This window comes from Coffea arabica, chromosome 4c (genome assembly GCF_036785885.1).
Source record: "Coffea arabica cultivar ET-39 chromosome 4c, Coffea Arabica ET-39 HiFi, whole genome shotgun sequence".
Taxonomy (NCBI): domain Eukaryota; kingdom Viridiplantae; phylum Streptophyta; class Magnoliopsida; order Gentianales; family Rubiaceae; genus Coffea; species Coffea arabica.
In genome coordinates, this window is record NC_092316.1 from 5491026 (window position 1) to 5507303 (window position 16278).

At 36.8% G+C, this 16278-nt stretch overlaps 2 protein-coding genes across 6 annotated transcripts; one reads left to right on the forward strand and one right to left on the reverse strand.

Annotated features, from left to right (window-relative positions):
* Nucleotides 1-789: 789 nt before the first annotated feature.
* On the reverse strand, nucleotides 790-6937 carry LOC113738611 (kinesin-like protein NACK1). Its single transcript, XM_027265853.2, has 15 exons — nucleotides 6741-6937; nucleotides 5554-5937; nucleotides 5315-5401; nucleotides 5133-5233; nucleotides 4870-4986; nucleotides 4694-4775; nucleotides 4532-4599; nucleotides 4372-4431; nucleotides 4164-4288; nucleotides 3312-3510; nucleotides 3088-3198; nucleotides 2897-2986; nucleotides 1829-2764; nucleotides 1357-1682; nucleotides 790-1247 (listed from the first exon to the last, which is right to left on the reverse strand). The coding sequence occupies exons 2-15, from the start codon at nucleotides 5789-5791 to the stop codon at nucleotides 923-925; spliced, it is 2865 nt and encodes a 954-aa protein (XP_027121654.1). The 5' UTR covers nucleotides 5792-5937; nucleotides 6741-6937; the 3' UTR covers nucleotides 790-922.
* A 2190-nt stretch (nucleotides 6938-9127) lies between these two features.
* LOC113740441 (protein NPG1) lies at nucleotides 9128-14600 on the forward strand. Of its 5 annotated transcripts, none has more exons than XM_027268070.2 (6): nucleotides 9128-9559; nucleotides 10176-10362; nucleotides 11043-11292; nucleotides 11475-12685; nucleotides 12958-13105; nucleotides 14123-14600. In XM_027268070.2, exons 2-6 carry the CDS (start codon nucleotides 10189-10191, stop codon nucleotides 14440-14442), a joined length of 2103 nt encoding a protein of 700 aa, XP_027123871.1. In that variant the 5' UTR covers nucleotides 9128-9559; nucleotides 10176-10188; the 3' UTR covers nucleotides 14443-14600. The 5 variants fall into 5 exon arrangements, with proteins under 5 accessions (XP_027123871.1, XP_071901794.1, XP_027123868.1 ...); XM_072045693.1 differs by having other exon boundaries at nucleotides 9129-9559; nucleotides 9841-10362; XM_027268067.2 differs by having other exon boundaries at nucleotides 9129-9559; nucleotides 10124-10362.
* The last annotated feature ends 1678 nt before the right edge of the window (nucleotides 14601-16278 follow it).

A 16278-nucleotide genomic window follows, 5' to 3' on the forward strand; every position in this document is an offset into this window, starting at 1 on the left:
GGATCCCCCTACCGCTACACTGTTGTAGGTTTGCTTTCACTAGTCCAAGCCAATTATGGAATTGCATTAATGACTCCTATTATTAATACAAGCTCAGGAGCCCAAATCTTTGTTAACAGGTTCAGGAATTGGATAAAAATTCTCATCGTGCTTCAATGATTTAACAGTTAACACCTAATGTTAACAAATCATTGGATAAGGCGTCCGCCCTCGCCGACCACATAATTACAAAGTTCTTTACGTATTTCATGAGTACTGTGCTTTTTGTTTTTTGTCACTTCAAACGAGAGAAAATAGCCTCATTTTCGATTATTGTGACAGAAGACCCCATATCAAAGTGTTGAAATTCGTTAGCATATGTATGCATCAAAATGTCATTATTATGAATGACAAAATTAACCCACAAAACATTGAGATTTATACTAGTGTATGTTGAAAGAAACTCACATGTGGTAACTGGAATCTGAAGCTCGTTTTGTGTGTCTATTTCAAAGAACTAACTTGTTATACATTCTCTCTGGTATATCTCTATTGCTTGGAGGTAAGTGATTTTGTTAAAAAAAATTAAGGATGTTAAGTGAAATTGTTAGAAACCTTAAGGGAGGTTACCATAAAAATAAAAAGGCGAAAAGGGTCCTTGCACACCATATCCTCGACTCTTGCGGAAAATCTCACACTTAACTCTCTGGTTGGATATTATTGTTATTCATCAATCAGGTACGTAAACATTGCTGTTGTATAAAGTAACTTGTAAAAATCCTTGGTGCACTCAAATTCAATAATGAAAGGTGAATGGAATTCAGCAGCATGTAATTAACAAGAACAAATCCAATAGACTCCAAAATTCTAGGAGTCTCCAAAATCAATATACAGGAAAAGAACATAATTCCCTAATCTAATTACACAAAGGAATTGTTATCTTTCACAGATGAAGAAGATCTGAGATTTGGTTCCAACCGACAATCCATGGCCTCTTATCAGATGGAAGCACGAAATTGAGCTCAAACATCTCTTTTGACATATTTCCACTTTCGCATAACCCTACAAGCTTAGCAACTATGTCGGCACTCTCTTTAACATGCATTTCATCATGTGGATTCCTCCAGAGCTTATTGATGAACTGGATCCTCCTTTGCTGTCCTTCCAGTGGAACATCCCATTTTATGTACAGTGCATCTCTTTCTTCCTCTGGCAAACGCTTCAACCTCTTCGCAAGAAACTCCCTTTCCCGCTTCAATGCTCGGATGCTGAACAGAGAACAATGTTTGCAATAAACAACAAAGCAACGTGTGATCTATGTTGCAATCGTCAAAGGTAAAAAAACACCACATTCCATGTCTAGAAATGAGAAAGAACCTGGATGACAAAGAGATTGTGGGCTCATTTCCCGTGTGAGCCGGGCTTGCATTTCCAAGCTCTGCTAGATGCTGTTGCAGCCAAGTCAAACGCCTCAGTTCTACTTCCAAGTATATCTGGTCAGCAGGGTCACCTTTAAACAATAAGTAAAACTGTGTCCTATGAATTATGGAAACATGACAAACATCCCATAATTCAATAATCTGCTGTCTTTGCTCTCTAAAAATTGCTTGCCAAGATGCTGGAGATTCCTCTTGGATTGGAGGGATGCCTTCATCATTCTCCAAATCATATCCAGCTGCTTCATTTGCTTCAAGCTCAAGTACCTGAATGCATATGTAGATCAAAATCAAACTAATCTTTGTATTTGTGGATAGATGACAAGGAAAAGAACTCTCCTCAGTTAACCAGTCATGCATTTCTTCACTTAGAAACAGATTTCAAGAAGAATGTATCTTGAAAATGGAAATACCTGGCATACAAGAAGTTGCTTTTGGTACTGGAGCTTGGCAACACGCTCTTTAAGTTCAGTAACATATGCTTTTATGCTTCTAACATTCTCTTCTGCTGCATTTTGAAACATCTTCTGCATTTTCCTCATGTTAACAGAACTTGAACGTCTGTACGGAGTCCCTTCCTTTGAAGAAGTATCTTCACTCTTTGAGGGAGTCTCTTTCTCAGCCACTGGTTGAGCTTCATCATATTGTGGAGCATGATTTTCTATATCATTATCCAATACATCTTGAGTAGCCGACAGTGGAGAGCATGGTGATCTTATGAAGTTCGGCCTGTTTATACTGTTGCTTGAAGCAAGTGGAAGCAACTTTTTCCTTTTCAATTGATTCTTGGACTTCAGAGGCGAGTTCTCAGAGTTCGGTTCCTGTTCTGTGTTGGCAGGAAGAGACATAACCAATTTGTCAATTGATCTCTGAACATTTTCCAGCTGCTCTTCGAGATCAGCAATGGTGCTTCCTTGCGAGTGAAGTCTAGTTATCTCTTCCTTGAGGTTTGCTCCGACACTCTTATTGACAGCAACAACATTATTGACTTCAACTTCCTTGGGAGCTGGCTTGACAGAACGCATCTCCCTTATCTCTGCTTGCAGTTTAGCAATAGTCTCTGCAGCATCTTGGTTACCTAGCCTGTGGCATGCTACCTCCTTCTGCAGTATTTCCAGTGCTCGATTTGCTTCTTCTCCAAGTTGCTCTTGGAGATGCTCAAGTTTCCTAATTTCATGCATAAGTGTGAAAGGAGCAGTTGATGATTGTCTCATTGTCTGCCTTCCCATGGTATTTCTAGTTCTATCAAGACGACCTGGCTCCTGTCCGTCAAGGTTCGAAGACAGTACTGCAGAAAATGAAAGACACTTCTTTGCAACTGGGCTTGATGACTCAGAGGGCTTCAGCCGCTGAAAAAGTAAAGACCAGATACACAAATGAAAAACATATTCTGATTTAAGAATGATAAGTAAAGGAACTAATAGAAATTGTAAAAACACTGACAGTTAACACCAACAGACCAATATACACTTAAAACAGACCTGTTCATCCTGCAGTTTTCGGCGCAGGTCATCTACTTCTGATTGTGCAAGATCCCTTTGGCGCCTCAGTTCCTCCATCTCCATCTCCATCTAAATGCAACATGCATAAGCCATGTTCAAGTATGACAGGATAAACATTTGAGATAAAAAAAAATGCACACATACTAAGCTAGATGTAGTCAATGATGAACCTGACGAATTTTAAAATCTTTCTCATTAGATGGATCAGGTGTGCGTAGTTCTGCTTCTAATCTGGCTACTTCCTTTTGCAAATGCTTAACCAGCTGTTTTTCTGAAACCACCTGATAGAAAGTTCGAAGAAACTTAAGGTCGTATTTCCAGAAAAGAAAAGAACAAAGCAAAAACAGTTAATTTTCTGAATTTATCTGAATAGGTAAACAGATTCTCGAGTTACCATGTTAACTTGTGCACTATTTGTCACTTCCTTTGCACGTGTAGCAAACAGGAGAGTGTTGCGGGTTTGCTCTACGTGACTAGATGCTGGACTGAGAGTACATATGATGGCAGTACGGGCATTTCCACCAAGTGAATGTTGCAATATGCGAGTCAACTTTGAATCTCTATAGGGTATGTGACCACTTCTTTTTCCCACACTGCAAATAAGATCATGATAAGACCAGAAGGTTTTCACTTCACATTTAGTGAGAACTCATTTGACAATAACATGCATGATAACCAATTTAAAACAGCAAAAGATACAAAAAGAGGAGTGAAGGCCCTTTACAATGTAGAAACTCCATCAGACCCTTTACACTTAAGGAACTGTATAAGAAACTCCCAATTGGCCCTTTATTGGTCAAGGTCTGAAGAAGGTAAGCCAAGTGAATTTTATATCATGAATGCAATTGCAAACTGGAGCAATCACAAGAGTAGTAGTGATTTCAATTGTCCCACATGAAAAGTAAAAAGCAAAAGTGTATTGCTTCTATTTACACTGTGACTTAGATATAATAAGAATTATGCACATTATCTTTTAGCATTATTTATTGTTTGTGCAATTATCCTACAAATTTCACAGGGATGAAAATATAATCTTATGTGAGTTTGTGTAGGTCCAGTCCTGCTAACAGATTGTTGGGTTTGTGTAGGCCCAGTCCTGCTTAGAGATTGTATCAAACTGAATGTGAAACTTACAATACTTTATTACTTCTGCCAGAGATTTGGCATAAGAAAGAACGTGGCTTTAAGAATACTAGACACACAATCATATCATCTATCTTGTAGGATAGTGTATGGAGATCTTTACCTCAACTTCCTGATCACAGTGGTAAGAGTCATCAAACTAAGGTTTATATGGCAGCCTTCCCTAAGTCTAGCACCATCTGCATTTGTCTGCGAGGCTCTTTCACTTCCTGCCAAGTCAACAAAGTTCTGCAGAGACAAATAAAAGATTCATATGAAAGCTTTGTAATAAATCATATTTTATATATAAAAGCCAAAGTAAGGATTTTTACCAAACTAGCAACATAGGATCGGACACAATCTGCACTTTCACGAAGTGTACTTTCTATTGTCTGCATACCATCAAAAGGAATTTTATTGAGTGACAGAAAAGGAGTTTGTCTAACTATATTGATTCCCAAAAACTGGAAAAGACTTTAAGCCACTACATACCAGCCTGATTATCTGGTGTGATCTTGAACTGGTATCGTTTAAGGCAGTCTCGCCAACTTGTCTTTGCGCTGCAAATTGTTTACAAATATGAACTCCACACCTTTAATTTGATAGGTAGAAGGACTCCAACTAATTTGTACCAAAAGCGTTAGATGCACTTACCTTCACAAATACAGATTAAGCTTCTTAGATGTTGATCATCATTCACTGTTTCTTCTACCAATTTCTCAACCATGGTTCCTTTCTGTAGGAGAATAAAATGGAATGCATCAGGGAAGATTCCGAAAGCAACCAAGTACAAGAAAAGAAAAGTTAGCCAATGTTTCTCATCAAATTACCTCTGGATCATCTAAAAGTTTGAGATTACGGCCAGACTCTGAATTCAAAAGGTCTCTTACATTCTCATTGTAAATTTCTAATCCAGATATCTTTATCCTGAACTCTCTTTCTGGAGTCTGTGAAAAAGTCAAAATTTACAATTACATCAGCGTAAGGTATGTGGCGGAGAAAAGTATAAATAATATCAATCTACTTGTCCAGACAAAAAATGCAATCTCAAAGGATAAATACGCCAAAGCGACAGACTTTCGGCACAGCTTACATTCAAAATATGCATATAGATATCATTGACTGCTTTTTCCGTGATCCCTCTCATTGTATAAGTCTTCCCACTGCTTGTTTGTCCATAGGCAAATATTGTTGCTGCAGTACACATGATAGGTAATTGCTCAACATTGAGTGACGAAATATGCATGGAGGAAAGAACATGAAGATGAGAATTACCATTGATACCCATTAAAGCAGACAAAGCCACATCCTTTACTCCATCATATACCGTTTCAGTTGAACACTCAGGACTGAAGACTTTATCTGAAAGTTTATTAAAAGGCATTAGTCTGTACTTAATGCTACATAATATACAACAGAAGGAGGAAAAAAAAAAGATATACAGCAGAAGAGTCCGACTCAACTTACAAAATGCCATGAATAGGTGCTGAACAAAATGACAGGATATGACTTACCAAATGTAAATGAGGCCGGTTGAGCTGCACGCTCCTGGGGTGCTGGTTTATAGACAATGGTGTGATCATCAATACAGTGCCATGCTACATGGTCTTTTGCTGATTGTTCCCTTTTATTCAGTGGTCTCAACCTCACTGTCACAACAATTTTCTCCTCCTTTCCTTTGTGACCACCAGGGGTGGTTGCTGGGGTCCTGTCTATCTTTGAAGCAGGTGTGCCAGGAGTTTTAACTGTCATCTTGAATAGAAATTATAGTAGTCCTTGAAGAGGTCAAGGCCTCACCTCAAGAGGTAAAGGTCTCTTCCCAAGGAGCTTAAGCAGTAAAACTGGCTTCTGAGTGAAGTGGACCAATGGACAACTGGTACAGTGCACAATCCAATGACCTTAATCATAGTGAATATAAGATTAAAAATTGAACAGCCCATTAATGAAGACATTATGCATTAATCAATTTTTCAAATCTTTAATCTTTAGGCACAATGTCATTAGCTTTGATTTCTGAAGCATAGGAGCTCTGTTAATCCATGTAGACTAAGCAATTTCAACCAATTTGAACCAGCAAATTCAGATACCTCGTGAACACCCAAATTGAGGACCTCATTATCTTATAACATACCCTAGAAAAGCATCCACCAAATCTTGAAAAAGATTTCATCTCCACTTCTCCAAGTCCTTCACCCCCCCCCCAACCAAAAAAAAAATCCCCCCTCCTCCAGAATTTTTAGCAGAGTTTCCTAATTTATTAATCTCTACCCGATTATCTGAATATGTCACGTTCTTGTTTGAATATGATCCAATCGAAAATTAATTTAGTATAAACAAGTAGATAAAGTCCTGATTTTAATCTCCTTAAAATAAATTTAAAAATTTCTTTACAAATATGCAATTTTTACGAAATATTCCTAATTTTGAGACCATTTTATCTCCATACTTAGTTCTAATTGTTTCTAACTGCTACCAAGTGATTAAAATTGCGCACATTTCTCAAAGTATTTATTTGCAGCCCCAAAACCCTAAATTCTAATCCCCGATCGGTAAACCAGAAGAAAAATTGGAAACTATTACACTTTCCACTTATACAACCGGATTTGGGAGGAAATTATCAAACATTTTCTAAAGCAAATTTTAGCTTGATAAATTAAGGAATCTGAGGAAATACAATACTAAAAAGAATCCCGAAACTTACCTGAAAATTAGAGCTGATTGCTTTGGTAATCTGGATCCAATTAAGCAGAGCAAATCTCGGAGGAAGCGAGAAACTGAGAATGGAGAGAAAGGAAGAGAAAGGAAAGCTAAATCTGATTTGTGAGAGTGAGAGTGAGAGTGATTGATTATTAGATTTTTGAATTTTGAGACCACTAACGGCTAGTTCAATTTCTCGAGGTATTTAATTACGTGTCGTCAAAATATCGTCGGCTCCAGCGGCGCTTTCTTAACGGGTTTTGTGGGTTATCGCTATTAATTTCGTTCCCCGACAAAGGAGTAAAGCAGCATGAGATTTGCCACCTTAATCCCCAAATTCTATAGGAATTACGGTTCAGCTCATTTATTTTCTATTTCTTTTCCATATGGTGTGAGATGTTATGGAGAAATTAGCAAGTAAGAGGAGAGAATTTTCTTGTTTGAATTTTATATTTTGTGAGTGATTAACTTAATGTAAGTGACTGAAGACGATAGGATAGATATGTAAACTTATTATTTTGTTTGTTTACTGCACAAAATTTTAATATAGAGATAATTATAGTGTAAAATTTAGCACTATCAATTAAGAAGTGAGATTACTTCTTGTTGCAATATTCTTGAACAACATTGGCCATCAAAACCATGAATGCTAAAGGGCATCAAACATAACTTTTTTGGCTATTGAAATGTGCAAAATTGCTATTAAAAAGTTCTTGTCACTTGATCTAAAAACATCAATTAATTCCTTTTTTTCTTTCTATCCTTGTATGGAGAAATTTTGTATACCAAAAGATCATTTATCAATTAAGACATTTACATGTTATAACCTAATGGTAACAAGTTGCGGATTTCAGTAAAAAATCTCAAGCTCCACTATTGAGCATTTCTCTGCATTTTTTAGTATAGCCTTTTTCTTTTCTCTTCTTTTTTAAAGACAAAAAAAAAATACTTATCATAATGTTAGTACCTACATGCTAACTACTTAATGCTTTATTGTGTCATCTTTTTGGTTCTTTTATAGAGAAGTGTTTTTTTTTTTTAATGGGTTGATATGCCAAAATTATAGAGGGTAAAAAGATATTAGAGAATAGCTAATTTTGCAGTTTAGGTTCTTTTTCCCTTTGGAAATTTCAATGGCGGATACAAGGAGATGCATCAATTGCTGTTACAGCTAGCCATGCTAAAGTTGTCATGATGCTTTGCATGCATAATTTCACCACTCATTGTCAACATCCACAAGTATGATTGTCAAATGTAAATGTGCATCATGACATTATTGTTGTCTTAAAATTTCTCCACTAAAGCTGTCACTCATACATTATTGATCCATTTTAACAGCCAAATTATCAATCACTGACCAACTCGAAAATGAATAATGTCTACTAAACTTTATTTAGTAGCACCAAATAAAAGTACTTTTATCAAAATGTGAACGCTTTTTTTTTCGTTGTCTTTTTGAAATATTTTATCTGTTCACGAGATAAAAATCTCTAGCAATTCATTTTGAGATGAGATATGACAAATTTCAATACAAGTTTCTAATTTTTTTTGGAAACCCAAATTTCATCTTAACCCTAACTCACAAAACTTATTACAAAAATGTATTATGACATTGTGTGCGCTAAGCATTAGTATTACCATTGGACTTCAAAGAAGAAGAAGAATAGGACTGCTAGAATTTACTTTTTTGATTTTCATGAGGCCTCATCTAAATAAATATTGGATTTATTTGACTATGATTTTATTTACATAAAATTATTTGATTGCATCAAAAAAACATATTTTTAAATATTTTTTTATCTTTTCAATTACTTGTTTATCTTACATATATCACATTATAAAAAGCGCTGCATTATTTTTTCAAATATTATTTCTAATAATCTCCTATCCAAACACACTCATTATTAATAACTTTCAAATCTTTAAGACAAATTCTTAAATATCAAAAAGTTTAATTTTGATAGCGTTCGGAAGTCAAAGAATAAGTGCCAAAAACTAAACATGAGTGTTTAAGAGGATAAAATCAATACTCTTTGATAGTAAATTACTAATTAACATGACTATAATAGGACTCCTTTATACATAATATACATTTTGACAAATTTGATGTTCGAAAACTTTGACACCATCAAGAATTAAAATTTGCTCATCAAACAAATGACAACTGCATAGGTTTCTAGTATGGGTCACAAAAGTTAAAAAAATTTCCTTAACTAAAGATGAGCCTAGTTGGTCATGGTGAATGTGAATTGGCAAAGATTTGTTCATTTTCCCCCTGTCTAAAACAAGGCCAAAAATGAAAAAAACCAAGGAAAAAGAACAACCCCAAAAAAAAAAAAAAGAAGAAGATGAATAAGCCGGCATTCTTGCGAGTTACCCCATTAGAAAAACGAAAGGGAAAATTAAAAAGACAAAGCCGGCAGCATCCTTAAACTAATAATCATAATCTGAATATTTCCTTCCAATTCCAATTGTGATGGGGAGAGTACGAGAGCGTTAGAGGGTGGGCCGTTGTACTAAAAAAGTAGCACTTTCATCTCTCTTTGTTTGTGTATTGTGTTCGTTGAAATTCGTGTCATAAGTCAAAATCTCAAAAAACAAGACCAGAAAAGATCGATCAATAAACAAGAAAATTAAAAAAAAAGAAATAGAACAGTACCCTTTTCTGATTTCATTCTTCTGAGTCTCTGATGCTGAATCCAGAATTCTTCCTTCCATCCCTTTCTCCTCCTCTAATGTAATCCTCTTTTTCCTCATTCTTTCCGTATATTTGCCAATAGACAACAACAAGGACATTGCTTGGCTGCTGCTCCAAAATCAGAGGTAAAAAGCACGGCGAAAAAAGATCTCTCTCTCTCTCTCTCTCGCATTTGAATGTTCTAATGTTTGTCAATTTTCTCGTTTTCTGCAACCTGGAATATTTTTGCTTGATAATAATGATATTATCTCCAATCCAGTGTCCAGGTTAGCGTTTTTCAAATCTCTATTGTTAGAGAGATTTTTTCTAGCACCATTTTGTCTGTAGATTCATAAATACAAATTTAATTGTGCTATATCAAGTTCTAATGTTTCATTGTAACGAACTAATGCTTTTATTTTTGCAGGAAACAAAAAAAAAAAGCTCTCTTTTTTGGATAAATTAGTCCAAAATGAAAAGGGTTCTATTAAATTGATGTCCCACAACTATGACACCCACATAATCTTTTAGAATCTATACGAATACACGTGCAATTGTGTATTTTTGAGTTATATGAGTATACATGTACCAAGCAAGCAGCTTCTTTATTTGTTTATTTAATTTATGTTATCCTCGTAAAAACTGGATGCGTAATTGGAGTTATAATTGATGAGGGTTTTTATATGTGATCACGGGGTGGTTGTTTGAAGGGACTAAAAGATGATGGGACGCTGCTGTTTTTGTTTGTTATTGTGAGCATAGGGAGAAGTCAGAAATGTCTGAAGGGGAATCCGAAGAATTTGGTCAGCTTGAGATCGATCCATCTGTCCGGCAAGTATGTGCAAATGGGATTTGTATGCAGACAACTGTAGTAGAAGCCAAGCTCGATGAGGGCAATATTCAGGAGGCTGAATCTGCCTTACGTGAAGGCTTATCGCTCAATTTTGAGGTTGGAATCCTAACTTTGAAATCGTCTGTTCAGTTGAATGTTCATGGTGTGGCTTGTGATATGTTGTCTGGTTTATGTGTATATGATGCGACAAACAAAACTTGAGGTGGTTGTTGTGTAGATCAAACAATTTAAGTCATATACATGAAGAATTATTTATGCATTTATTTGGCCTTACAATCGGTTGGTTGTGTAACCAATGTGGTCCTTGCAAATCAAGAAGTTACTAATGATGCAGTAGTTGTTGGTACTAGCAATCTAGTGTTTGCAGTCTATAGCTTATGCCTTCTAAAGTGGCTTTTACAGTACAGATGCTTTTTACTAAACCTAGTATGCATCTAAATACTCTGCATTTTTAGCCAATGGTTTAATGTGGAGCTGTGATGAGCAGTTCTCAGAAAGCCTTTTATTCTCCTAACACCCTTTAAGCATGGTCTGCTGCGTATTAGCTGAATAGTGATAGTATGGAACCTTTTGTGGTTTCTGTAGTTTGACATTTATGCAGTAAAAGAAACAGATCCCATAGCATTTTGGTTTGTCCATGCATTTCCTAAATATATGTCATCATTGCATTAATATTAGTATGTCTTGGATTGTCATTACTCATGTCACTGTGCAGCTTTTTCTAGATTAATTTATCTACAATGCATCAGGATAATGGATCGGTCATTTTGTTATAGGAAGCAAGAGCTCTTCTTGGAAGGTTAGAATATCAAAGAGGAAATGTTGAAGGTGCGCTACGGGTTTTCGATGGTATCGATCTTCAGGCTGCTATACAGAGGATGCAACCTCAGGCTGAGAAGCCGCCTTCGAAGAAGGGCCGATCTCGCTCTGATTCTGTTCATGCTGGCTCACAGCATGCTGCAAGCCTTGTCCTTGAGGCTGTGTACTTAAAAGCAAAATCTCTTCAAAAGCTTGGCAGAGTAAATGGTACATAAATTAAACCAAAATTTATTTCAGACTTCTGTGGAAATGTACCTGCCATTTTCATCTCTCCACTTGCTAATTATATAGTGATTCCCAGTTGTATAAAGAATTAGATGTAGAGTTCTGTTCATTTATAATTCCTTGATTTGTTATTTACAGAACTTCGTTTTGCTGGGATTTTGTAGAAGCTGCTCAGGAGTGTAAAAGTGTACTCGACGCAGTAGAGAAGATATTCTGTGATGGCATACCTGATGTATTAGTTGACAGTAAGTTGCAAGAAACAGTTAGCCATGCAGTTGAGCTCCTTCCAGAGCTTTGGAAGCAAGCTGGATCCAACTCTGAAGCAATGTCTGCTTATAGACGTGCTCTTCTCAGCCAGTGGAATCTCGACAATGACTGCTGTGCAAGGATTCAGAAAGCATTTGCTGTGTTTTTGCTATATAGCGGTGTAGAGTTTGGCCCACCCAGTTTAGCTGTACAAATTGATGGTTCCTACGTCCCGAGAAACAATCTTGAAGAAGCAATTTTGCTTTTCATGATTCTTATGAGAAAGTTTTACATTGGCAAGATCAAATGGGATCCATCAATTATAGAGCACCTTACTTTTGCACTATCTTTATGTGGCCAAACTTCTGTTTTAGCAAAGCAACTAGAAGAGGTCATGCCAGGAGTAATTCATCGTACTGACCGCTGGAAAACATTGGCACTCTGCCATAGTGGAGCAGGACAAAATGATACTGCCCTAAATCTCCTGAGAAAGTCTCTACACAAACATGAAGATCCAGATGATATTTTTTCCTTGTTGTTGGCTGCAAAAATTTGTAGTGAAGACACCTTTCTTGCAGCTGAGGGCGTGGAATATGCACAGAGGGCAATTGCCAACTCTTCTGGACTGAATGAACATTTGAAAGGTGTAGGTTTCCGCGTGTTAGGTCTTTGTTTAGGAAAGCAAGCAAAAGTTTCTTCTTCAGATTTTGAAAGATCCCGTCTTCAGTCAGAAGCACTAAGATCATTAGCTAGCGCAACAGCTTTAGAGAAAGAAAACACTGATCTGATTCTTGAACTAGGAGTTCAATATGCAGAGCACCGAAATCTCAATGCAGCTTTGCGATATGCGAGGCGTTATATTGATGCAACAGGAGGATCTGTACTAGGAGGCTGGAGGCTGCTTGCTTTAGTTTTGTCTGCTCAACAGCGTTATTCAGAGGCCGTGGTTGTTATTGATGCTGCTTTAGATGAGACAGCAAAATGGGATCAAGGACCGCTGCTCAGGATGAAAGCAAAGCTGCAAATTTCCCAGTCCCTACATACGGATGCCATTGAAACTTATCGTTACCTGCTTGCATTAGTCCAAGCGCAGAGGAAATCTTATGGACCTCTTAGAGTTTTTCCTCAGGTGCCATTGAAAACTTCCCCTTTTGATGTCTTACTTTCCTGTTTGCTTCTTACAGATTTAAATGTTTTCTTGTGTACCCTGGAGAATGCTACCTCTCTTGGTTTCACAAATTCTATTTCATGCTGCATAGTGCATCCCTCTCTTTTGGTATTAAGCTTCATTTTGTCCAGAAGTTTGAAGCAATGCATGGCATCTAAGCTATGCTAATTGTTAAATATTGGGGGAGTTAATCATTTTGGGATTATTCAGGTTTTCTCTTTTGTTAATTGTAGGTTGAGGATGATAAAGTAAACGAATATGATGTTTGGCATGGCCTGGCAAACTTATACTCTAGTCTTTCACATTGGAAGGATGCAGAGATTTGCTTGGGGAAAGCTAGAGCTCTTGTAGAGTTTTCAGCAGATACGTTGCACGCTGAAGGCAAGACACAAAACTTTGAGAATTTTTACATATTGTCTTCTATTCTTTATCAGTTATTCAAGGCCATTTCCTGGTGCTGTTTGTGAGTAAAATCCATATGATTCTGATTATCCAAGACCAGGATTGGCTAGTTATCACAAGGCTGGTATCTGCTCAAAATTGATTCTTGAGCAGAAGGCCTCTATAATTTTGCTAGCACATTAGACAATAGATTGAGAGATAGTATTGCTAAGGTGCAGTTTTAGAAGCATGACTAATGCTGAAATTTCTACTTCTTCTCTCTTTTAAATTGCCAAATATGTTAATATTGGTTGATCACACATTTATCTGACAAATTTGTTGAAAATGATTGGACGTGACCCTCAGCTATGATAGCATATGCATATACTACAGGATGTGAGTTTTCATTGCTTCTTACCTATTGCTAAAGAAGTGGAATTTTCATTTCGCATTCTTTTGGAAGACATATGAGTGGAGGAGCTAGATGGATGTATCGAGAATCGAACAACCATTCCAAGAGGTGGAAGCAAGGCCATTGAGCGCTAGTATTTTCAAAGATTTAGAATATCAGTTTGCTTTTATTTTGATGAAGGCCTGTGTGTAATAAGTAGTCATTCAGTTGTTTTGTTATTCGTACTTCTTTTCTTAGATGACTAACATCTCTGTCCGTTCAAGGTAGGAATGTGAAAATCTTGGTGTCAAAAATCATCAGTGTTTAGGGTTGAAATAGGAACCAAACTACTTGAAACTCAACTTGCTACAGGCAGTGTTAGATTGATTTGTTTAACTTAGCAAAAGCTACTTAACGATAAGCAAATCCCAGAGACCACATACAAAAGAATCATGAATAGTTAACACGCAAAGCTTGACATAGTTTTCAAGCTATCTGCAACTTGCAATACCAAAAAAGGCTTGCATAATAGTGTTGGCTTGGTTGGTTTCTATTAATGGTGTTGGCTCAGTCCATTTATGGCCTTAAGAGTAATTTCTATATCCTTTCTTTTGTAACTGTGTCAGGTCTGATGCTCGAAAGACGTGGAGAACTTCATGAAGCTTTGAGTGCTTACACTAATGCCCTTTTATTGGAACCGAGTTATGTACCTTGCAAGATTCTGCTTGGATCTTTGTTATGTAAGATGGGTCTTAAGATGTTGCCATTAGCTAGAACTCTACTCTCTGATGCACTACGGATTGAACCTACCAATCGCACAGCCTGGCACCACTTGGGTTTGGTTCATAGGGATGATGGTCGGATGGCTGATGCTGTAGACTGCTTCCAGGCAGCTTCCATGCTTGAAGAATCTGATCCAGTTGAGAGCTTCACTTCCATTCTATGATGAACCTTTCATCAACAAAAGGTTCAGATGTTCATTCTTTCATTCTTTTCCCCTAGCCCTGTGTATAAGTTGTTGCATTACTGAGCATTACTACTATAAAGACCAATGCTTAGGGATATTTTTTTGGGAATATTTTTTATTCCACCTTTATTTTTCCAGATCTTGCTATCTATGTTGTCTAAAGAAGGATAATAAGAGGACATGTTTCCATTTAAGTGAAAAAGAGAAACTTTTGTATCAAATATGGAGGTTCAGAATATGCGCAATATATCCTCAGCCAAAGGCTGAATTAGGTCATTCATATGCAGTCAGCATGGTGCATGGCTGCCACCAGTTGAGTTTTGAACCTTAGAAGGCTTCGAGGGCATCTTATCCGAGCATACCTTCTTCATTGTTAATGCAAGTGGGTGGAGAAGAATGCATTAACGAAGGTGCAAGAATGAATAGAATTTCATTAGTTAAACATTATTATTTGCCACTCTTTTACTTAGTATTTTGCCTCCAAGGTCGGATAGAAGAGCTCTTGTTTGTATTGAGTTTCGGAAAAGTCTGATGTCTGTAGCCATGGTGGCATGATTGCTTCAAGAAATGATGGGAAAAGAAAAAAAGATGTCAATCTTATCTTGGAGTGAGGTATTTGTTGTTCCAGGTGGGGTTTCTTGATGAAGAAGACCTGGAACCTACAAAGCAAGCGAATGAAGGTTGGAGGGGCCGAAGACGAAGCCGAAGACGACTTCTTCTAATGTGGCTTCAATTTTTGTACGAGGAAATTGCCCCTTTTTACCAATTCAACTACTAATAGAGAACAAATATCGGCTTCAAGGAAATAACGAGGAAGTTGGGCACTTTTGTTTGTTCTTGGACGCTAAGATGGAATTGATCAATGAATTTTGCCAAATTGGTAATGAAATTTCATTCTTCACTCATCGGATCAAATCTCAATTCATTCACTGCAGAAAAGTAAAAAGGTTCAATCACATAGACCGGACTTTTATTTGATATGGCAGAAGATGCAAAACAGATTTTCATATGAACACTATAATAATAATTCCAAGGAGTACTTAGAATGGAGGCGTGTGTTGTTTTCGGATTGATTCAAGTGGCCGCGTGGATTGTTAACATGCATTCCTTTTATCTGCGGAGTTGACTCCATTCACCCCTTCACTTATAATATATATTTGAAGGCACCACTATTGATCTTTTTATTTTTATTTTTGACATGTATTGATCTTTAAACCTTGAAAAACCAATTAATTGATCCCCTGTAGGGGCAAAAACCGGAAAAGGAAAATGAAAATTTGAAAATTTCCAACTGGGCTCAAAAAACAGTGTAGTATTAGTTATTTTGTCTCCCCCCTTGTTTTGGGTTCCTGAAGATTTTTCGTGTAAAAACTTTTGCATTCTAGAGGTCGATTTTTTCATATACGGACTTTGTAACATATATTGGATAGAGTATTATTTGGAATAGGGTAAATTCCACTTTATTCCCCTGTGGTTTAGCGTTTTTTCACATAACCCCCCTATGATTTCAAAAGCTATACATAACCCCCTCATGTCTTGGATTAAAGTGTCAAAGTAACAGAAATAGTCACTCGTAACGGAACTTCTAAAAATGTCGAAATTACCCTTATAAATACATGACACATTAACCCCCTATGATTTTTATATTTTACCATATAACCCCCTTATGGTTTAATACTTTATCATATAACCCCCTTATACTTTTCAAAATATACACATAACCCCCCTTGGTTAATACATAAATTTCAACCTTACATAAGGGTATTTTTGACATTTTAGGTGACGCCGTTACGAGTGACCATTTCCGTTACTTTG